Source organism: Macrosteles quadrilineatus, unplaced genomic scaffold (genome assembly GCF_028750875.1).
Source record: "Macrosteles quadrilineatus isolate MER2022 unplaced genomic scaffold, UCM_ALF_1.0 Scaffold_4__1_contigs__length_99947679, whole genome shotgun sequence".
Taxonomy (NCBI): domain Eukaryota; kingdom Metazoa; phylum Arthropoda; class Insecta; order Hemiptera; family Cicadellidae; genus Macrosteles; species Macrosteles quadrilineatus.
In genome coordinates this window covers 40,897,403-40,921,397 of record NW_026542597.1, presented here as the reverse complement: position 1 = coordinate 40,921,397, position 23,995 = coordinate 40,897,403, and the positions used below count along the sequence as shown (strand labels likewise).

At 35.3% G+C, this 23,995-nt stretch overlaps 1 protein-coding gene across 1 annotated transcript; it reads right to left on the bottom strand.

Annotated features, from left to right (window-relative positions):
- Positions 1-237: 237 nt before the first annotated feature.
- LOC128992166 (transcriptional adapter 1-like) lies at positions 238-23,995 on the bottom strand. Its single transcript, XM_054415611.1, has 7 exons — positions 23,697-23,995; positions 16,901-16,937; positions 16,095-16,286; positions 13,409-13,603; positions 1,884-2,032; positions 1,487-1,643; positions 238-397 (listed from the first exon to the last, which is right to left on the bottom strand). The coding sequence occupies exons 1-7, from the start codon at positions 23,765-23,767 to the stop codon at positions 302-304; spliced, it is 897 nt and encodes a 298-aa protein (XP_054271586.1). The 5' UTR covers positions 23,768-23,995; the 3' UTR covers positions 238-301.

Here is a 23,995-nt window from a genome sequence, read left to right as displayed (position 1 = left end):
AGATTGGGGAAACACCACGTTGTGTCTTATTTCCAACAACACTAAACCACATAGATTACTATGCAACAACGAATATCAGCTGATCAGCAATGAAGTAAAGAACACAGGGATACCAAAATATAAGGTTGTTTGGTCATTAAAATGTGCCTCACAGTACTTTTAATTTGGGTTGTGCGTTAAAAAAAAACCCTGTATATATTTTGAGGTGATTAATGGGGAAATAAATCTAAAACCGTATCTTACAAAGCTATTTAATATCGACAGTAAACAGAAACATATTCACATCTATTTTTTGCTAAAACTATTCGCCAGTATCGTCCCAGCTGGGGTGATGCAGTTGGGTGGAAATTCTCTCCATGTTGATGGCATAAACATGGCTGGAGGGGAACCGGTACAGCTGTAAATAGTAGGTTCACTGAATTCTGTTCATCAAAGTATGTGGGTCTGAGAGCTGAGATTATTCTCAAGTCGTGAGATCTTGACATACATAATGTATTTCATGTTTATAGAACTTGAATCTTAAAGTGGGTAATTTTGAGTTTGAACCTATTGATGAGTTTAAATACCTAGGGATAACAATAACGCACAATAACAAAGTGGAAAAAGAAATCCAAAATAGAATAATTCTAGCCTCAGCAACCTACTTGTCCCTAGTCAATATGCTCATCTAAAAAACTTGCCAAAAAATACCAAAATAAAAATCGACCTCTCAATACTTCATCCAGTATTATTATATGGATCAGAACATGGGTGCTCACAAAAAAACGGGAAAAGGAACTTATGATTTTTTTAAATAAGATTCAAGGAAAAATATATCGACCATTATTTCAAGATGAAGAAGGCTGGAGAATCAGGAAAAATAGAGAATCGTGAGATATGTATCACCATCCAGATGTTGTAGCAAGGATAAAAAGCAGGAGACTGAGAAGGGTAGGACATGTGTTGAAGAGAGAAAATTCATTGATAATAAAAGCTATGGACTAGAATAACCCAAAAGGCAGGAGACAACTCGGCAGGACGAGACTGCGGTCGAGGAGCCAGGTGCTGAAGGATATGGATGCGTTGGGCAGTACACCTGAGCTGAGAATAGAGAAGAATGGAGAGGCTAAGATTTCGATGGCCAAGGAGGTAAGGTAAGAGGATTTTACAAAGAAGACTTGCTGTTACCTTTGCTTTTTTAAATAAATATGTTTTAATTTTACTCTATTGAATTATGTAAAAAATATATCTACTAATTTCGTTGTTCCCTATTATAGGCATATCATTTTCACTACAGTATGAAACTTTAAAACTGTTTTGTGTCCTTGTGTAAGAAAGAGCCATGTGGCCTCAACTTTTCCTGAATAAATATGGAATTTTTCATTTGATTAAATTCCTAAATATTTCAAATAAGCTTAATACAAACATCAACAGAAGCAGTGATCAATATTCTTTAATAATAGATAGATTGTTTCCAACTGAAAGCACAACTCAGTACTAGGCATACCTTGAGGGCCTCATAACACTCTGCCGCAGAGACGGGTTTCTTGTCAGAACACTCGACGCCAGCTGCGTGAGCCATGGCTATGTCCTGCTGCAGGTCGCTGACAGAGGGGCGACCTGCTGGAACTGTCTCTCCTGACTCCAGCACTTCCAGCACTGACCTGCACAAACCATCTTCTGGTTAACAAAGCAAAATAATCAACTAGTAGTCCTTTATGATATTAATTTAATTAACTGGTGAAATTGATTCATTGAGACCTAACGATTTGACAAGTTTTTATTTTTACTCCATATCTCCCCATGATATTTCTGAAATACCAATTCAAACTAATAAAAATAACATAAACCAAGTAGTGCCAGATTAAACTGAATTTGTGATTTACAAATAAAATTATAATTACCCATCAGATCTACATGGAAAGTAGTTGGCTGTGTTCCTGAGCCAAGGGTTGGGCACTGGCATGCCTACAGCGTACTGCACGCCACTGTTGTGGATACGGAAACCGTTCCTACGGGTTAATACTGCGGTGATCACGTTCTTGAGAAAATGCTGGGAACAAAACAACATTGATATCAGCAAAGCATTAGACAACTAGATGACCTGCACTGGGTAGAATCACATGTTGTATCTAAAAGTTATGCTTCCGTAAAAAACACCCATCACATGTACATATTAACTATACTCCGTTCACTAAATTTAGGCAGTTTTAAGGGAAGAAATCTATTTCCTTCACTTGATCCTACCTTTAAAATAATAGCTCAACAGCTGAGGTTTGCCAAATGGGCAATCAGCTGCAGCATATACGTTTAGCAAATAAAGTAGAGAAGGAACTTCCCATCTAACCTTCTTAATTTTGTGAACGAACTATAGTACAGGTTAGTCACAAGATGCAACACAAATTTGTTATGACAGTTGTCCAGTAGGAGGGTAAAATTAAGTTTGATTAAAGACAATCTAGATTCAAAAAAAAATGTTGCTGATCATAGAAGTGAGTAGGCCAATCAGTTTGAATCATTCTACAGTATGGATAAATATAGGCTAACTGAAGAGTATTAGAAATTATATTGCTATGATTCTTACAGAGTAATTCAAATTGTAAAAGCTGACATAAATCACCGTAAAACACTGCTTTATCCATGAATTATGTCAACCGCTAACATGAACAACGACGCACATGTGTTAGTAAAAAAAAATGTTTTCACAGATCTCTTTTATTTATTTATCTACAGAATGGCATCTGGAATAATCTAATCCCATCCTCAGGTAAGAAAGTACCAAAAACATAACAAATCTAAAAAAAAAATAATAGTATAATTGGAAGGTAGATAAATAAAATTGATATATTATCTCGAGCAAATGCCAATAATTTTTACATAGGCTACACCGAAAGTTTGAAAGAAATAGCACATCTAAATTAAATCATGCTCCAATTTTAAATCTAGCAAGCAACCGCTTCTCAAATGTTTCCTAAAGGGCCATTGTCCCTGACGCGACTCTTGCGATAGTAGCTGAGCGACAGTAGCTCAGCGATAGTACCTAACCATGTCATTGTCCCTGAAGCGATTGTTCTAGAGCGATTTTGTTCATTTTTGCTGACTTTTCGAGTGAATTGGTGCCATGAGTGCCATGACACCAGCTAATTTTAAAACTTTTTATTAGCTCATTTTCTTGTCCGGTACAAACTTTGCAATCAATAACTAACTTCCCGACGAGCTAGAGATTTGAAACTTGAAATATAGCTCACAAATGGATGAAAATGCAATATTATATAATTTAATTTTCATATTTCCCATGGGCTTCCAAATTTTTCATGTTTACATTTTGGAAGAATGTAGGCCTAAATATATCAATTGAAGTCAGCTGTAAATACTAAAATTATTTCTACAATTAGTAGAAAATAATTATAAATACAAATAATTTTTAAAAATACCACACACTAAAAAGTAAAAATAATTTATAAATATGTGGAGAGAATAAATACTTGTAAGATTTAAAATGAAAAACGTGGGGCGTATGCAATAGATAATAATAGTTCAATAGGGGAAGATAATTGTAAATTAGCATGCGCCCCACGTTTTAAATCTTCAAGTATTTATTTAATACTTATTCTGTACTAACAGCTTTTCATCTTCTTCAGGGATAGAAAGCAGTTTTGTATTCTTTGAAGATATTACGACCAAAACAAGTCTAAACACAACACAAATCGCTCAGCGACTGCGACTCTGACTCCCCTCAGAGCAGACCTGCTATAGTCGCCGTGTTCAGCCACTAGCCACTCCAGTCGCAGTCGTGTCAAGGACAATGGTCCCATTTGAAACAATGCTATCCAGTGCTCAGCTACTATCGCTGAGCTACTATCGCTCAGCTACTATCGCTCAGCTACTATTGCAAGAGTCGCTTCAGGGACAATGCACCTTAAGTGGATAAATTTTCTGCTATGGACGTGAGCGCCATTTCTACTCAGTTGCCTACGGCATTTGTCGGTGACAATTTGTATGCTATTCTGTCATGTTGTTTGATTCTAATCGTCCAGGTTATCTAAAGGTAAAGATAGTGTTAAATGGTTCTGACATCAGTGATTGGAGTATTTAAATACCCCAGCCGTAGCAAACCTGCAGACTAAGCAAATTTCAACTTGTCTGATTACATTTTTGCTAAAACATTTACATAACTAAGACATATTTATTCCCAATTTAAATAACATCTATATATAAAGGCAAAAGTACCCATGAACTTTTGAGAAAACTACAAGTCACACCCCCATAAACCATATACTTAAAATGTACGTCATGACGAGAAACCTTGCGCAAAATTATCCATTTTTTCATAAATTGCCCTTTAAGGTCTTAGTTGCTTTCCAAAGGGAACTTTCCATATACTTAATGTTAAAAATACCTCAGCTGTTCTTATTTGTATGTTATTCTTTCAATTATTTATTACCTTACTAGCTGTTTGCCCGTTCTACGTACGGGAATCTTGTAGTAAGTTAAAACCTTATATTTAGAACAGGAGTTGGTTTGCATATTTAGTGTGCATTTTTCCAGATATGATGGCAACACTATAATTGTTTAGGAATACATATAAACCTTCTCTAATACAATATCTGACAGTTTCAAAGCCAAAACGAATTCTTCGCAATTAAATGTCACCCGATCGTGTTAGTCCATATTTTATAGCTAACGATGAAAGGAATTGCTTTACAGTATAGATTTATGAGGTATAGCCCTAAGGTAGGCCTGTAATTGAAAGTTACTTTCACACTGGTTAAAAGTAGTTAAAAAACTACCTCAACCTCACTACTGCACACTTTATTCGGGTTGAAATTTGTATTAACAATGGTGCTCTTGTCATTTCCACGAAAAATAAGGACATTATTGCATTACCAATAGACATACACACACAAATACAGAATTGAGTACACACAACATTTTGGAGTCCAGACAGAAAACGCTAAAAATTATACAGTAAGACATCAATTAAATTTAATAAGCAATAAGGTGCAGTGTTTAAGATGAATAGTGAAAATAGTGATGTGTGTGTATGTAAAAATGATTCTTACTGCTTCCACCGGTTCTAAAGAAAAGTAGCAGTATCAAAAACCAACGTTTAAATTTGAGAAAAGATGTTAACATATTAATGACAGTTTGAAGAAACTACCTTTAACCAAACAAAGGTTTCTTATTTAAAAGATTACCGGTACGTAATCTCTAAACGATAATCGGTACATATATCTAGCAAACATTCGGAGGAAATGTGACTAAAAACGCACAAATCTGGGGCTTTGTACGTTTTTAGTTTTATTTCCTAAGTAGGAAAAGTACCGATATCGTTGTCGAAATGTAAGAAGGTAGAAACCAAAATTGACACATTGGATAAGCGAGTTTAGCTACATCTGTTAAGTTAAACCTCTGTTACGGTACGATCACAGCGAAATCAATCTTCCAAGATCGCAGCAACATCCACGATCACCCACTGCAGTTGTGATTTTTTACTTTGCACTTAACACTACTGTAACACAACTGTCCTTGAAGCGCCGTCAATGAGTGGAAACCTTTGTAAGCTACGGTACTGGTGACGATGATTAAAAAAAAATGTAAGTTTCCTTGCACTAATACAACACTGATTCATGGTATTTTCCCCGGTTATCAAAACTCAAGAACAATCGTTGCACTTGCGATTAATTAAACCGGTTAAGTAAGGCACAACGTTTTAAATCTCACTTGGTTTGGATGTGCTGACAAAACTTGATCGGAAATGGTTGCGGTATTTGTAAACAACTTTGAATGTAAACATATCAGTGACAGCTAGAAGTGAGAATTAATCCAAACTGCTGATCGTTATTTCATAAAATGTAATAGTAAACATTGGGAGAAAATTTGACAAAAATCTAGCAAAAATGGGTTTTTGGTGGTTTGTTATTTTGTTTTCAAAGAAGCGAGGCCATGTTTTTATAGCCAAAGACACTCTTACCAATTCAGTAAATACAGAAAAATGATTAGAACCTTGATCGGTACTCTAGTTTTCTAGGAGTAAGCCGCGTAAAATGACATTTTGGCGTTACAGACGAAGTCACAGAATGGACAAACAGACAGACATACAGACAGAAATTGAGATAAGACTCGTTTCGGCTTTCTTAGGCCATGAAACGTAAAAATAACCAAAAACTGCATGATTATAATCAATGTACAGACAAAACTGTAATTTTATTTATATAGATTAAAATCTGGTGTGATTATTTGTTTGTAGTGCTGTTTCATGTTCTAGTTGTTTTTCTAGGCCACTTCATGCAAATCAAAATAAGAAGGTTACAATACCTGCAGACTGCCTTTAGTGGTCCTTAAATATCCAACAGGATTACGCGTTTCGGTATTTGTTATACCATCATCAGATCCATATACAAACTTGAAGTTTTTTGACTCATGATATCACGTCACAGTTTTTAAAACACAGTTACAAAACATTTAAACACGAAAAACTATTTACAGTAGGCCTACTAATTAAAAACGAGAGACAAAAGTGAAGCAATGCATGCATTTTCAATGTCGAGTCTCAACTGGAGGTTATCTTGTCCTAGTAGTTGTACTTTGTACCCCCGGCTTCCTTTATCATTCCTTTCTGTCTCTGTCTAATCCTATTAATGTTTCAAATAATATATTAGACTGGAACAAGCTTTTATCATTTAATAAATCATTAGGGCGAATTTTTGTTGCTTTATATATTTCATAATTTTCCAAAGTTGTCATAGTTCGTCCTTTCCTACAGATATGTAAAGCTGTTAGATTTGTACTGACATTTGAATAACTGTGATTTTCATTAACAAGATGCTCGGCAAAACTGGATATTTGTGTCTCCCTGGTTCGGGGGATATGTTCCTTAAATCTTTTTTCAAAAGATCGCCCAGTTTGACCTATATACATTTTGCTGCAATCATTGCATGTTACTTGATAAATTCCAGATTTGTTATTAATGCTTTGTTTTTCCTTTGGATTAACTATGTTTTCCAATTTATTGCTGGTTCTAAAAGCTGCAATTTTCCCATGCTTTTTTAATTCATTTTTAAGAGTTAGAGGGAATCTGCTACCATATTCGACTGGGACATAATCTGAATTTTTAAACCGTTGATTAGTTGGTTTTGGTTCAGTCCTCTTTCTTAAATGTTTCCCGATTAAATCGTCAATTATATTAGGATTGTAACCATTTGAAATTGCTATATGCTTCAGTGTATTTTTTTCTTCTTTAAAATCTTCTGGACTTAATGGTACATTTAATAAACGGTTCACAAAACTATTATAAGCTGCCATTTTGTATGAAAACGGGTGATGGGAAGTTGCATGTATGGTGGTATCTGTAGTTGTAGGTTTCCTGTAAATGTTGAATGAGAATTTACTATTTTCTTTTTTCAGGGTGATATCAAGGAAATTCAACACATTAGCTTGCTCCAATTCTGCTGTAAATTTTAGTTTAGGATGAATGCCATTAATATAGTTATTAAATAGAGCTATCTGTCTTGAGTTTCCGTTGAATAGGACTATTATGTCATCAACATATCTGTAGAAAAATATTATTTTTTCTCTGTATTTATTCTTCTCTGTGTTTATGTGCATGTTCTCAAAATTGTTTAGGAAAATTTCCGCTAGTATACAAGATAAAGGTGAGCCCATCGCCAATCCTTCATGTTGAATATAATAGTTACCATTGAAGCTAAAATAATTTTGTTTTAGTACTAACTTTAATAAGGTCATGAGTTCCTTTTGTTCGATCTCAGTCAACTTTGAGTGTTTTTCTAAATTGCACTCTAATATTTTCAAGGTCTCATTTACAGGTACGTTAGTGTATAAATTTGTGATGTCCAACGATGCAAGTGTATATCTGGGATTGAGACTTACATTTTTTACTTTCTCTATCAATTCTAAGCTGTTTTTAAGGCTACTACTATTTTCTAATTTTACCTCCTCCTTTAATATACGTTCCAGCTTTTTGGCAAGTTTATAGGCAGGTGCAGGCATGTAATTTACCAGAGGTCTGATAGGTATTTCATTCTTGTGGATCTTAGGCAATCCTTTCAACGGAGGAGCTAGAGGGTTAATTGGCTTCATGTACCTTATCTCTTTCTCTGTTAACAAATGTTTACACTTTGACATGGCTTTATTTACTTCTTTTGTAAAAGTTTCGGTTGGATCCTTATTTAACTTGTCAATGTCATTTTTAGTTATGAATTCATCAACTTTACAATTGTAATCAGTTTTATTCATAATCACAACAGTGTTCCCTTTGTCAGCTTTTGTGATAATTAAATTATTATTTTCTAACTTATTTTTAATTCCTTTAAGAACATGCATTTCTTTAGTGTTAGGATTATACTTCTTATGAGTTTTTATAACTTTATTTATTTTATTGTTTATCATAACCCTTGCCGTTGTTTGTGCATTAACATCAGATAATACTTGAATCGCGGCTTCAGCATTGACTATTTCCTTAAAGAATCCCCTTTCACTATTATTTTTAAAATTATATTTTAACCCTTTGTTTAGTAGTGATAGTTCTTCTGCATTGAAAACAACGTTTGTAAGGTTGAATGTTCTTTGATAAAAAACATGTTTTGATTTATCAATGTCAAACGAGTGTTTTTTATCTAATAGAGAAATTAGTTTTTTCTTTTGAGCTCTCTTTTTTATATCTATTTCCTTAATTATTTGAGGATCTATTTGGGCAAGAACATTGTTGAGTTGTGCTGGATGGATATGATTCAACATGTTAATATGAGCTCTAAGTAGTAATTTATTAAGCATGGATTTTTTCCTATGTTGTTGTTTGACCTCATTTTTTAGCCAAGCTTGTTCAGCAACCAATTTTGCTCTTTTTGCAGCAGAAGATTTATTTTTAATTTTTATGCGAATATAATTAGGGATTACTTGATTTTTTATGCATTCTTTGTTAAAAGTTATGTTCTGAGCTGTCTTTAACCCTTAGAGTGCCAGGCGAGAAATAAAAGTAACGCTCAAAAAATGCCGATGATTTTTCCCGAAGGTCGCGCTAAAAATGCCGAGCGCGATCTGGCGATTTTTAGGTTAAAATTTCGTAAAAATCGAATTTTCGATATTTCGACCAACGAAAATCGATGTATTGCATCTAGTAACTTTCGACTCAATGTTAATATATGGGTTAAAAGAATCCGAGTATCCATTCGGTTGTTATGACAACTGTTCGATCATTACGAAACGTCCGGTCAGCCGGACGTTGGCACTTTTGGCTCGTTCTAAAAACGTCCGGTCGGCCGGACGTCGGCACTTTTGGCTCGTTTTAAAAACGTCCGGTTCCCCGGACGTTGGCACTCAAAGGGTTAAAACTTTTAACTTCAAAGTTTTGTAGGTATAAACAACTTTTGCCAGGCTGGCTGAAAATTTCATGTTCTAGTTGTTTTTCTAGGCCACTTCATGCAAATCAAAATAAGAAGGTTACAATACCTGCAGACTGCCTTTAGTGGTCCTTAAATATCCAACAGGATTACGCGTTTCGGTATTTGTTATACCATCATCAGATCCATATACAAACTTGAAGTTTTTTGACTCATGATGTCACGTCACAGTTTTTAAAACACAGTTACAAAACATTTAAACACGAAAAACTATTTACAGTAGGCCTACTAATTAAAAACGAGAGACAAAAGTGAAGCAATGCATGCATTTTCAATGTCGAGTCTCAACTGGAGGTTATCTTGTCCTAGTAGTTGTACTTTGTACCCCCGGCTTCCTTTATCATTCCTTTCTGTCTCTGTCTAATCCTATTAATGTTTCAAATAATATATTAGACTGGAACAAGCTTTTATCATTTAATAAATCATTAGGGCGAATTTTTGTTGCTTTATATATTTCATAATTTTCCAAAGTTGTCATAGTTCGTCCTTTCCTACAGATATGTAAAGCTGTTAGATTTGTACTGACATTTGAATAACTGTGATTTTCATTAACAAGATGCTCGGCAAAACTGGATATTTGTGTCTCCCTGGTTCGGGGGATATGTTCCTTAAATCTTTTTTCAAAAGATCGCCCAGTTTGACCTATATACATTTTGCTGCAATCATTGCATGTTACTTGATAAATTCCAGATTTGTTATTAATGCTTTGTTTTTCCTTTGGATTAACTATGTTTTCCAATTTATTGCTGGTTCTAAAAGCTGCAATTTTCCCATGCTTTTTTAATTCATTTTTAAGAGTTAGAGGGAATCTGCTACCATATTCGACTGGGACATAATCTGAATTTTTAAACCGTTGATTAGTTGGTTTTGGTTCAGTCCTCTTTCTTAAATGTTTCCCGAATTAATCGTCAATTATATTAGGATTGTAACCATTTGAAATTGCTATATGCTTCAGTGTATTTTTTTCTTCTTTAAAATCTTCTGGACTTAATGGTACATTTAATAAACGGTTCACAAAACTATTATAAGCTGCCATTTTGTATGAAAACGGGTGATGGGAAGTTGCATGTATGGTGGTATCTGTAGTTGTAGGTTTCCTGTAAATGTTGAATGAGAATTTACTATTTTCTTTTTTCAGGGTGATATCAAGGAAATTCAACACATTAGCTTGCTCCAATTCTGCTGTAAATTTTAGTTTAGGATGAATGCCATTAATATAGTTATTAAATAGAGCTATCTGTCTTGAGTTTCCGTTGAATAGGACTATTATGTCATCAACATATCTGTAGAAAAATATTATTTTTTCTCTGTATTTATTCTTCTCTGTGTTTATGTGCATGTTCTCAAAATTGTTTAGGAAAATTTCCGCTAGTATACAAGATAAAGGTGAGCCCATCGCCAATCCTTCATGTTGAATATAATAGTTACCATTGAAGCTAAAATAATTTTGTTTTAGTACTAACTTTAATAAGGCCATGAGTTCCTTTTGTTCGATCTCAGTCAACTTTGAGTGTTTTTCTAAATTGCACTCTAATATTTTCAAGGTCTCATTTAGGATTGGCGATGGGCTCACCTTTATCTTGTATACTAGCGGAAATTTTCCTAAACAATTTTGAGAACATGCACATAAACACAGAGAAGAATAAATACAGAGAAAAAATAATATTTTTCTACAGATATGTTGATGACATAATAGTCCTATTCAACGGAAACTCAAGACAGATAGCTCTATTTAATAACTATATTAATGGCATTCATCCTAAACTAAAATTTACAGCAGAATTGGAGCAAGCTAATGTGTTGAATTTCCTTGATATCACCCTGAAAAAAGAAAATAGTAAATTCTCATTCAACATTTACAGGAAACCTACAACTACAGATACCACCATACATGCAACTTCCCATCACCCGTTTTCATACAAAATGGCAGCTTATAATAGTTTTGTGAACCGTTTATTAAATGTACCATTAAGTCCAGAAGATTTTAAAGAAGAAAAAAATACACTGAAGCATATAGCAATTTCAAATGGTTACAATCCTAATATAATTGACGATTTAATCGGGAAACATTTAAGAAAGAGGACTGAACCAAAACCAACTAATCAACGGTTTAAAAATTCAGATTATGTCCCAGTCGAATATGGTAGCAGATTCCCTCTAACTCTTAAAAATGAATTAAAAAAGCATGGGAAAATTGCAGCTTTTAGAACCAGCAATAAATTGGAAAACATAGTTAATCCAAAGGAAAAACAAAGCATTAATAACAAATCTGGAATTTATCAAGTAACATGCAATGATTGCAGCAAAATGTATATAGGTCAAACTGGGCGATCTTTTGAAAAAAGATTTAAGGAACATATCCCCCGAACCAGGGAGACACAAATATCCAGTTTTGCCGAGCATCTTGTTAATGAAAATCACAGTTATTCAAATGTCAGTACAAATCTAACAGCTTTACATATCTGTAGGAAAGGACGAACTATGACAACTTTGGAAAATTATGAAATATATAAAGCAACAAAAATTCGCCCTAATGATTTATTAAATGATAAAAGCTTGTTCCAGTCTAATATATTATTTGAAACATTAATAGGATTAGACAGAGACAGAAAGGAATGATAAAGGAAGCCGGGGGTGCAAAGTACAACTACTAGGACAAGATAACCTCCAGTTGAGACTCGACATTGAAAATGCATGCATTGCTTCACTTTTGTCTCTCGTTTTTAATTAGTAGGCCTACTGTAAATAGTTTTTCGTGTTTAAATGTTTTGTAACTGTGTTTTAAAAACTGTGACGTGACATCATGAGTCAAAAAACTTCAAGTTTGTATATGGATCTGATGATGGTATAACAAATACCGAAACGCGTAATCCTGTTGGATATTTAAGGACCACTAAAGGCAGTCTGCAGGTATTGTAACCTTCTTATTTTGATTTGTAATGCTGTATTCTGTTTTGTTTATTTCATCTTAACTTAACCAATCAATAGTTTTTTATAATACTTTGAAGTCAAACAGGTTGAAGCCCGTGGGTAACAGCTAGTTAGACTTAACGGGTGCTTAGGTTTGCTGCTACGGGGAAGGTAAAAAGTGTTTTTTGACCATAGGTAAAGGATGAAATAAATAAATTTGCCAAATTTTATCAAAGTATATCCATAAACAAGTAAACTACAACAGTATTCATTTTCTCCATAAGAATAACATGGGAATTTTTAATTACACTACTTTTGAATTTTCTCTGTGACCATTAGGCATACAACAGCGCTTCAATATACTAAATCATTTCTTTTTTTAAGCTCAACAAAAGGGTTTTAAAAAAAATTGCATAAGTATTTGTTTTTAGGGTGAAAAATGGGAAAACCCCATTTTTACACCATAAAACCCCCCATTAAGCCCTGTTCCCATGGCCCGATTATGCTGGTTTTGCGAACTCGTTCGAATAGTCGTAGGTTTACATGTTTGTACCAATTTCATCAAAATCGGATCATATTTGCTCGAGTTATCGTGCTAACGGACACATATATAAATAAATATGTATATGAATTGAACGGATGGTGTTTTTGGCCTCTAGAGACCTCAAAACGAAAAATTAAATCGGTCCTAGTTTAGGTCTTACCATGAGTACTACGTTAATAGCTTATTCCCTATTATATGGGAAATTCGCTATAAGGGATTAAGATGAATCGAGTTTAGTTTGGCATTATGGAGTTGGAAATGTGATGATTTCTGACACTGAAAAGAACCATGAATCATTTGTGTTTGTGCTCAACATTAAATATGGGAGTTTACAAAAAAAAAAAACCCATAAAAATAGAAACAAAAAACAGCAAAAAAGGTATGTAAACATGTTTTAATACATTTTTTTTATTAATAAGAAAATATGATATAGGCTTATAGTACTTAATTTTTCCTGTCAATGACAAAAAATTTGAAAAATTAGCTATCCGGATACCCCAATCAGTTGTTTTAAATGTTTTGTATAATGGTTTGACATATCCTATAGGTTACTGACCTGGGTAGCCTGGACTAGTATCTCCGCAGCAGACTGTTCTGCCCCTTTGAGGCCAAGTTCCCAAGCTGCCAACATCATCCGCATCTGTATCAACTCTGTGTCTGGCAGGAATAGCTCCTGTACACAGTAGAGCACAGACTCCTCCTGCGGCCGTGGCGGCACTCGGGTCTGCACGTAGTCGTGGATGTTGGCTTGCTGTCAACAGTAAATCTATTTATACACTAAAAGTATTTGACTTCATCTATCAGACACTGACTGTATAAGTACTAGTTGGTGCATTCAGTTTGTAGAATTTAAGGAAAGTTGTAACTTTCATGCTGTTTTCCCCAAATTATGCATTGTGTTTCACTACAGGTAGAACAAGACATTCCATTCTAATGTTAGAGTGTAGCCATAGAGTTAGAATAAATTAATGTAGCCTAGTTGAATTGAGCCACCAACAGCAAGTGCTGAAGAAAATAACCGTTTTTTGGTTGAATACACCAACATTTTAGCCAAACCGATTGTATTGTAATTGTACAATATATTTCACAATCTTATTGAAGGGCGACCATACACAGTTCAATACATTTGTGCAACCCAAACGGTTGACTTAAATTTGTCAATTTATTTATTGTTAATTTTCATAGTTTATATTGATTTGATTCTACTGTAATGGTGTTTTGTCATGTTTTATTCTGTTTTACTTGTTAGCCTGACAAGTACATTGTACTCTTTCCTGCATATTACTGAATTTCTTTTTTTCTTTGACGTTGTCTTTAGCAATACAGTGTTGGCAAAATAATGTCAATAAATGGATTCTTATTCATAATATTGGTATAGTTTCAGGGCAGTATCATGGTTTAGTTTAGTTATCATTTGTGATTTGGATGCTGCAGGGTGTATGGTAGTCACAGTGCTGACTAAAGGTACGTTTTGCTTGGAGCGACAGGTGCGAAAGTTGCGCAGCAACTGTCACCTAGCGGCAGTCGCGGGACACTGATCTTAAGGGTTTTGCATAGTCCTGTTTTGCTTGGAGCTACTGTCGCTAGAGCCGCGAGCTGCAGTCGCTGGGTACTGTTCCAAGACCAGTCAGGAGCGACAGTTACATTTCTGATTGTTTTCATACACTATTATGACAACTTTTCATTTTCGCTATGGCGTCGTCGGCTATACGCACAACATCTGGGATGAAGTTAAGTTTTAGTACAGATGGAGACGACCGATTAAGAAGTGACAAAATTTATGATTTAAAGGATATTTCCTACTGAACCAAAGACCAAAGAATAAATGGGAAGATTCAGTTGATTTTGTGTAAATACAGATTTATTAGTTTTATCTATTAGTTTTTAGTCTTTATTTAACCATTGATAATATGTCCTGTTATTATGATGTACTGACATGTAACTCAATCAATAAATAGGCCACTAAACTTAAGCATAATTTACAATAGGCCTAAGCCTAATTATCAAAGACTTAAAATTTAATTAGTATTTTTATTTAAAAAAAGGCTAACTGAGACCTTAATTGAATGTCTACATGTAAGAAGAAATGTAAGATGTAATTGCAACATTTGTGGTCTAGGGACATAAAAACAGATAAAAACACATTCCAGGTAAATAAATTCAATGCACCATACAGTAAAGTAATTTTGATCTGATCAATAATATTAGTTTAATGTTAATGTTACGATATATAAAAATGACGTTATCTTATTAACCTTGCTATTAATTTATTAAATAACAGTGAACTATCCGAATCCGAACCTATTACTATCCGATCCGATCCGAATTCGATCCAAACTCAAATTTCACTATCCGCACACCTCTACTAAATTCGTATCCGAATGGAAATTTAATCATAGTAATGTAATGTAGTAATGTATCATAGTAAATGTAATCACAGACGCCGTCCCCCTAGGTGTTCTCCTGCCGGGTCCCGCGACGGTACAATTTCATAAATTAATACTGTTCATCACAGGCCTGTGTTCCGTCCACGAGAACCTTTTATTTTAATCTATTTAAGAATGTACGTGTGTGTTTATGTCCGTGTCCGTGTTTGTGGGAATATGACGACGTCCAAGCGACTGACTATGACAAGATATTTCTCGACTTGCTAACTACGTGACCATGACGCAACTAGCGTCGAAACCATGGTTGTAGATACTACAACTTTAATTGAACTGGGACGAAAGGAAAGGTAAATAAACCACTATTATTTTATAAAACCAAATAATTTTGACTTGTGAAGGAGGGATGACAGTAGTAGTTAATATGTTATTAACATATGGTAATTGTTCAACATATGTTTTGTGGACCAAAAAATTTCCCCAAAATTACCGTCTCCCTCAGAGATGTCGACCACGCTGGGGGGCGACAACATGCGTTTTCATGATCACTATAGTGCCTATAACAATCAGAAATAAAATTGTGTCAGGCTTTTCATGCATACTCGACTTGTTTTTTAAGCTCTACTCGATGGCTTTAATGAAAATGGACATTTTTTATAATTTGTGGGTAAAAATTTGAAAAAAAAAACTATTTTTGAAAAGTTTCAAAACTCCATAAACTCTGTTATTATGACACAATCTTGCTGGTTCCCAAACTCCCAGATCTAGGTCTTTCTGTGCCATCTACGGTAATAGCTTCTTCCCTATAGGGAATTCGCTAAAAGCACATGAATTTTTATTAAAATTTAATTTAACCACCTGGAAGCCGCCATTGTGCTGCCTAGCCCTGCGCTTAGTCTTAGTGCGATGGTGAGGCAACGGCGGTGACACTGCTGGCAAGTCTTGCTTAGAACATTTGAGGTACAGTTGTAGTAGGAACTGGTTGTGAAGATGTATCTGGCCCGGATCCAGAAGTCTTCGAGCTTCAATGTCAAAATCTTCTTTTGAGGTCTGAAAAAGTAAATGAAAAAATAGTGTTTACAGGTTGGAAGCACACAATAATGTAACAACATAACACTACAATACAGCACAGAAAAAATATAGAAAAAGTTTAGAAGTAATGCACTGGTTTAAATAAACAGATTTCCACTCCCAATAGTTTATAGGTCGTACGGAACGAGGTGAAGCTTGGAGGGGAATAGTGGTGTGGCGGGGGAAGTGTCGCTATGCGAGGCGACGATCGGCTCGTCTCCTACCCCCACCATGGATTTCCCCACTTTAGACCATTCCCGCCGAATATCTCAGGCTTCACCTCGTTCCGCACGACCTCTACTCAGCTCAATGTTTTAAGTTGGCCAAGGTAAAGTAGAAAATAACAAATCCTAAATTTCAACTTGCTCACTACATATTTGTTATACACTTTCTCCTATGCTGGTGGGAACACGTTGTGTTTTATTCTACACAAAAACAGATTTTCAATTAAGTCATAATTACTCAAAAAGTGTTTACAAGTAGTAGTAGTTGAAGTTTGATGAACCAACCCATACTCGTAAACCTGACTATAAGATAAAAATAGAATAATTGAAATAACTAAAGCCCAAGATTACAAGAATATAACAACTCACTTTCATCTGGAACCATAACTTCATATGTTGAATGTACCTGAAACAACAATGTTATTCAGCAAAAACATTCGGCTATCATGGAATTTCTGCTGAACCCCAATCAGCAATATTTGGGAACTAACGTACGCCTTATGCTAGAAAGTAACCAACATCTATATCGGTTTGAATTGCAATGATAACAGTTAAACGTTTGTTAACCAGTTTAAAATGTTTTAATCAATTAATACACAGTACCTACAAAGCAATAAGGCTTATATAAGGAGCTAATAAGATAAATGCAGCCAAATAAGAACGGATATACACTTAAGTTGTTTATTTAATTTGTGCTATTGAGGTAGGCATCTTGGGCCCAAAGTTAACTTGATTCAAATGAAATCGGTTAATCATTGTGACATTTATTTATTTAAAAATATTTAGACAAATATTTGGGATTATCATCTAAATGAGACATAGAAAAGTAAACTTTGGTTGATGCAAGACATTTTTAGTAAGGACTTTTCATGTAAGTCGTACAAACCATTTTCTACTGACTTATTTTTAAAATATGTATGCTAACTTATTCATTTTTAAATAAAAAATGCAAAGAACTTGTTACAAACTTAAGAATTGTGGATTGTCAAACCTTCTTTCCCATATTTTAGTGACTTTTTAATCCTTACAAAGTAACTATAATTATTAGTAATGTAGATAGTAATTAGTAACGCGGTGAGCGTATCACGCCTTACTACATTAATTCTAAACTATTAAAGCTATGTGACCTTAGATCAATTAAAATTCTTTTGCTAACCTATTCAATAATAAAAACAAATTTTCCAAAATATTTTGTAGATGATTTTAGGTTTGTAGCTGAAGAAAGTGTTAGATTTTCACGCTATGCTTCATTGACTTTGCGTATGCCTCATCATAGGACTGCAGTTTACGACGGAACGTTTGTTGTGACCGCTTGCCGACTTTGGAATGACCTCCCCTTAGCCATCAAATCCCTTGATAACCGTTCCCGGTTTGTGGCAGCGCTAAAAAATATGTATTTTGAACGTATGGCCATGGTTGGTTTGTCCTAGGGGCTTGTACGCGTGTTTGGTCACTGACAGATGTGCTTGGTGTGTGTGTGTGTGTGTGCTACGCTCACTCACCTTTAGGTTGGAGATCTTTCGCTGCGCTCACTTGCCTTCAGGCTAGCTCGTTCGCTACGCTAACTCGCCTCCAGGTTGAAGTTCGTTCGCTACGCTCACTCACCTTTAGGTTGGAGCTCGTTCGCTGCGCTCACTTGCCTTCAATTACATTTTACAACAAATATTCGTAAAAAACAAATGGAATAGAAACCTATTTGATAGCTCTCATTTGTTATGCATAGATTTGTTTTTAAAAATTAGGTTATCATTACAACAGCTGTTTCCTTAATTTAATTTAATCAAGAAATGACAAACATGGCATGGTAAACAAAATAAAACATTCTTCCATAAGATGTAAACTCATGTAAACTGCAAAGGGCCATAGGACGCTTCCCTTACTTAAGGGTTTTTGAAACGAAAACAGGCTAGGTATTATGTTATTCTAGTACCTAAGGAATATCCCTGTAAATTTTCATGCCAATTGGTTCAGTAGTTATCTAGTTAAATAAACGCTGTAACTAACACAACTTTATTTTATATATTAAGATTCTCTCTTAGCAAAATGCCACTTTCATCTAGATAACGAAAAATAAAAATAAATAGACCACTGTAGCGACTATAGCCGTTGCAGTAAACGGGCCCATTTCTCTTTCATGACAGGAGTCCCACAATAAAAACAGCTCTAGTGAGGCTGCTCACAAGTAGCATGAGACTGCTAGCATCAGCAGTTTAGTCGCAACAGCTAACCAGAAATCTCCGTTAACACTTTTTAATGATTTGTTAAGAGCTGTTCATTTTATTTTCCCGTCAATACCAGGGTTTCCTGTCAGTTACTGTTCAAATGAGTAGGTACTTTCTGATTTTAATCAACCAGGAGAGTTTATTATTTGATTTTCGTTATAAGTTACTACAATCAAGCTACTTGGGTGACAATAAACAGCCACGGACACTGTGACTGTTCTCAACCATACAGTAGCTGGCTGGCCACCCTGCGTACTAGGCTACCTGAGAAGAATGTGCTTGAACAAATTTTCAGTGTAACTCATCAGAGTGTCCAATCTTGTTTCTGGACCCAGCAGTCCCTGATCATTAAAGACTAAGTATAGATACAGCTTATCTTAGTCCGGAACAAAGTTACACAGAACATCTCACAACACTCTACCCTCATAATTCACTCACATTACTAAGGGTTAAAATGTAAGCACCTCGAGGTGGCATCCCCATTTTAAAATTATAGGCTACGCTTATGATACTAATAAATGGATGGTCCTACATCGAAGCGATTCAAGATTAAGCAAAAAAGTACCTAAGTGTTAGCATTGTTGCCGTAGTCAAGTCTATTAAGTTACGCTGGAAGGATGCTATGTCGACAGCATTTTAGTAAGTTACTGGGTGAGACTGTTTTGATTGTGCGATGAAGGTACTAGTTTCATGATGGTTGGCCTCTGGATCGTTAAGATTAGCACTAATAAGGTTTAAATTACCTGGCTTCTGTCATCGATCCTCGGTAGTTTTATGAAACTACAGCTGTTTCATGCCTATCACTGGCACATCTTCAGGTTTGTTGAACGCCAGCTTCTTTATAAAACATCCCTCGGTGTTGAGTTCGTCATGGTTACACAAAAAACATGTTGACATTTACACACACGAAAACACGCACGAAACATTTAAACATTAATAATTAAAGAACGACTGCGAAACGTGATGCGGCGCCGGTGATGGATAAGTCGCGACTGTCACGTGTGGCAGCGTTGACGTTGACCCCTACCCCTGTTCTATCCTTATCTTTTCTTTCCTTGGTTTGGTAATCAGATATCAGAATGGCTGTGTTGTAAATTATATTAGACTCGAAGGACTGTTTTTCGTTCAAAATATGATGTGGTTGTTCTTTTGATGCCTTATATATTTCGTATTCTTCTATTGTGTCCATATGGCGTCCTTTATTGCAAAAATGTAATATATCTAGGTTATTGTGAATGTCTGTATAGTTATGGTTTGTGGTTGTTAGGTGGTTGGAAAAAGCTGATTTAGAATTCTTTTTTGGTAGGTGCTCTTTAAATCGGGTTGTGAAAGATCTGGCAGTTTGTCCTATGTAAAAGCTGGGACAATTGTCACATTTTAATCTATAGATTCCGGTTTTGTTGTTGTTATCAGTGTGGGACTTGTTCTTGACCCTGATCAATGACGACAGCTTGTTTGTAGTCTTAAATGACACTGTTACGTCATTTTTTGCCAGTTCTTTTCGCAGAGTATCATTTAAAACCACACCAAATTCAGCGCTAACATATTTTTTATTATTATTTTCTCTGGAGGTTATTTCGGATCGGCAACGGTGTTTTGAGATCAATTTGTCTATCAGGCTGCTACTGTATCCATTTGACACTGCAATATGTTTTAGTATTCTAACTTCGTTAATGTAGTTGGTTGGGTTGAGTGGTACGGTGAGTAGACGATGGACGAAACTATTGTAGGCGGATAGGCTAATTTGTGGCTAGGCCCTATAGGGGTGGTGTGATGATGAATGGATAGTTTGGTCAGTTGTAGTCGGCTTCCTGTAGATATTGAATTCTAAGTTACTGTCTTTTCTTGTTATAGTGAGATCTAGGAAATTAATAGATTTAGATATTTCAGTTTCAAGAGTGAACTTCATATTTTTGTGTACATTGTTGAGGTATGTTTTGAATATGTTGATTTGTCTAATGTTACCGTTGAACAATACAAACGTGTCGTCCACATATCTTCTGTAAAAAACTATTTTGCTGCGTTGTCGGTTTGAGTCTGACCAAAAGTGTTGATTTTCTAGGTTATTCAGAAATAATTCGGAGAGGATACTTGATAGCGGTGATCCCATAGTTAACCCTTCATTTTGTTTATAATATTCGTTCTCAAATGTGAAATAGCTCTGTTTTAGGACACAGCGTACTAAATTAATCAGTTCATTCTTTGATTCTGTAGCTAAGGTGGAGTGCTTGTCGGTTTTTCCTGAGTAAAGTTATTGTTTCGTCTATAGGTACGTTTGTGAACAGACTAACAATATCAAATGATGCAAGTATATATGATTCTTTCATTTCTATGTTAGATATCTGGCTTACTAAGTCTACTGTGTTTTTTATACTATGGTTATTTTCTAAAATAATCTCTCTTCTGATAATGTTGTCTAGCTTTTTGGCGATTTTATAGGTAGGTGAAGGGGTGAAATTTACCAATGGTCTTATAGGTATGTTGTCCTTGTGTATTTTAGGTAAACCTCTAAGTACTGGGGCACTAGGGTTAGTGACTTTTAGATGCCTGATTTCTTCACTAGTCAAAAGGTTATTACATGATGATATTAATTTATTTATCTCTTTCGAGAAAACAGGTGTGGGGTCCTTGGCCAAAGTAACAATAGAGTTAGTTTCAATAAAGTCTTTTACTTTGTTTACATATTCTGACTTGTTGAGGATAACGGTGCAGTTCCCCTTATCTGCTTTCGTGATAACGGCTTCGTTTTGTTGTAACTTGCATCGGATGCTAGTGGCTATTGATTTCAACGACTTATATTTCGAAATATATTTTATTCTAGGAGTGGGATTTCTTATTGTTTTCTGTATTTTGTTCGATACCATTGCTCTGGTGGTATCTCTTGCAAGGCTGGGTTTCAGGCATTTGACAGCCGTCTCAGCATTCAGTAATTCAGACACAAGACTGTTCTTTCTATCATTAGGGAAATTGAAATTCAGTCCTTTATTTAATAAAGTAATCTCCTGCTCTGTAAACTCTATGTTAGTTGTATTTATCAGCCGGGGATGAAATTTGTGGTTGTGAACTATTTCTTCTATTTTGTGTTGGGATTTGAGCAAGGCATCGGCATACAGCATACGGCATACAGAAGATATGTGGACGACACGCTTGTATTGTTCAACGGTAACATTAGACAAATCAACATATTCAAAACATACCTCAACAATGTACACAAAAATATGAAGTTCACTCTTGAAACTGAAATATCTAAATCTATTAATTTCCTAGATCTCACTATAACAAGAAAAGACAGTAACTTAGAATTCAATATCTACAGGAAGCCGACTACAACTGACCAAACTATCCATTCATCATCACACCACCCCTATAGGGCCTAGCCACAAATTAGCCTATCCGCCTACAATAGTTTCGTCCATCGTCTACTCACCGTACCACTCAACCCAACCAACTACATTAACGAAGTTAGAATACTAAAACATATTGCAGTGTCAAATGGATACAGTAGCAGCCTGATAGACAAATTGATCTCAAAACACCGTAGCCGATCCGAAATAACCTCCAGAGAAAATAATAATAAAAAATATGTTAGCGCTGAATTTGGTGTGGTTTTAAATGATACTCTGCGAAAAGAACTGGCAAAAAATTACATAACAGTGTCATTTAAGACTACAAACAAGCTGTCGTCATTGATCAGAGTCAAGAACAAGTCCCACACTGATAACAACAACAAAACCGGAATCTATAGATTAAAATGTGACAATTGTCCCAGCTTTTACATAGGACAAACTGCCAGATCTTTCACAACCCGATTTAAAGAGCACCTACCAAAAAAGAATTCTAAATCAGCTTTTTCCAACCACCTAACAACCACAAACCATAACTATACAGACATTCACAATAACCTAGATATATTACATTTTTGCAATAAAGGACGCCATATGGACACAATAGAAGAATACGAAATATATAAGGCATCAAAAGAACAACCACATCATATTTTGAACGAAAAACAGTCCTTCGAGTCTAATATAATTTACAACACAGCCATTCTGATATCTGATTACCAAACCAAGGAAAGAAAAGATAAGGATAGAACAGGGGTAGGGGTCAACGTCAACGCTGCCACACGTGACAGTCGCGACTTATCCATCACCGGCGCCGCATCACGTTTCGCAGTCGTTCTTTAATTATTAATGTTTAAATGTTTCGTGCGTGTTTTCGTGTGTGTAAATGTCAACATGTTTTTTGTGTAACCATGACGAACTCAACACCGAGGGATGTTTTATAAAGAAGCTGGCGTTCAACAAACCTGAAGATGTGCCAGTGATAGGCATGAAACAGCTGTAGTTTCATAAAACTACCGAGGATCGATGACAGAAGCCAGGTAATTTAAACCTTATTAGTGCTGAAGGTACTAGTGTTTTAGTACTGAGTCTGTTTTGAGCGAGGAGGACAGGTTCGTTTAAAGCCTATTATTTTAAAACTCTGGCCCTTTTTAACAGGTCCCTTTCTGCCAACAACGAATTTCTGGTGTAAAAAGAGTTCAAACTGCAGCTGCTTACTGGATAGTGTGAGCATCCAATCCAGTGAGCAATAAATATATTCAATAAGTTGCCAAACTCCATCCTGCACCTTGAAAAAAGGAAACTCCTTAAGATGGTTACAGCGTATCTCAAAGACAAAGCCTACTACTCGCTGAAGGAGTACTTTGAAGACCCTCTATTAGGCCTAGGCTGAAGTATGCCTGTCCACAGCCTCAGTTTTAATTGTATATATGTGTAAATAAGTGATTTTATATTTTTAATGACGCCATCAATCCCCCATGGGGTAAAAGATGAAGAATCGGTAATAAGTAGGCTAATAAGGTAATGTGGCGATAACGTCTGTTATGAGAAAAGGTAAGCTAGGCTTAGAATAACTTAATTAGGCCTACAGGTACTCACTGTTTGCTCTTTTCCCCTAATGCTTCCATAAGCTTGTCCCGAGCATTATTTACTTCTTCAAATGATGACATTTCGAAAATGTTTGTACATTAAACATAGGCCTTTACTTCAACAAATTACTGTAATGCCAACTAACTATGTTCAATCACAACACAAGACAATTAAACAGTGTTACAAGCTCGTTGGAAAAAAACGGATTGTAGCAGGCCGGCCTATTGTAATTCTGTACCGCACTGTTAACATTTAACAACACAACAGAACAGACAGACAGAACACTGAAAAGAAAACAGAACAGAACA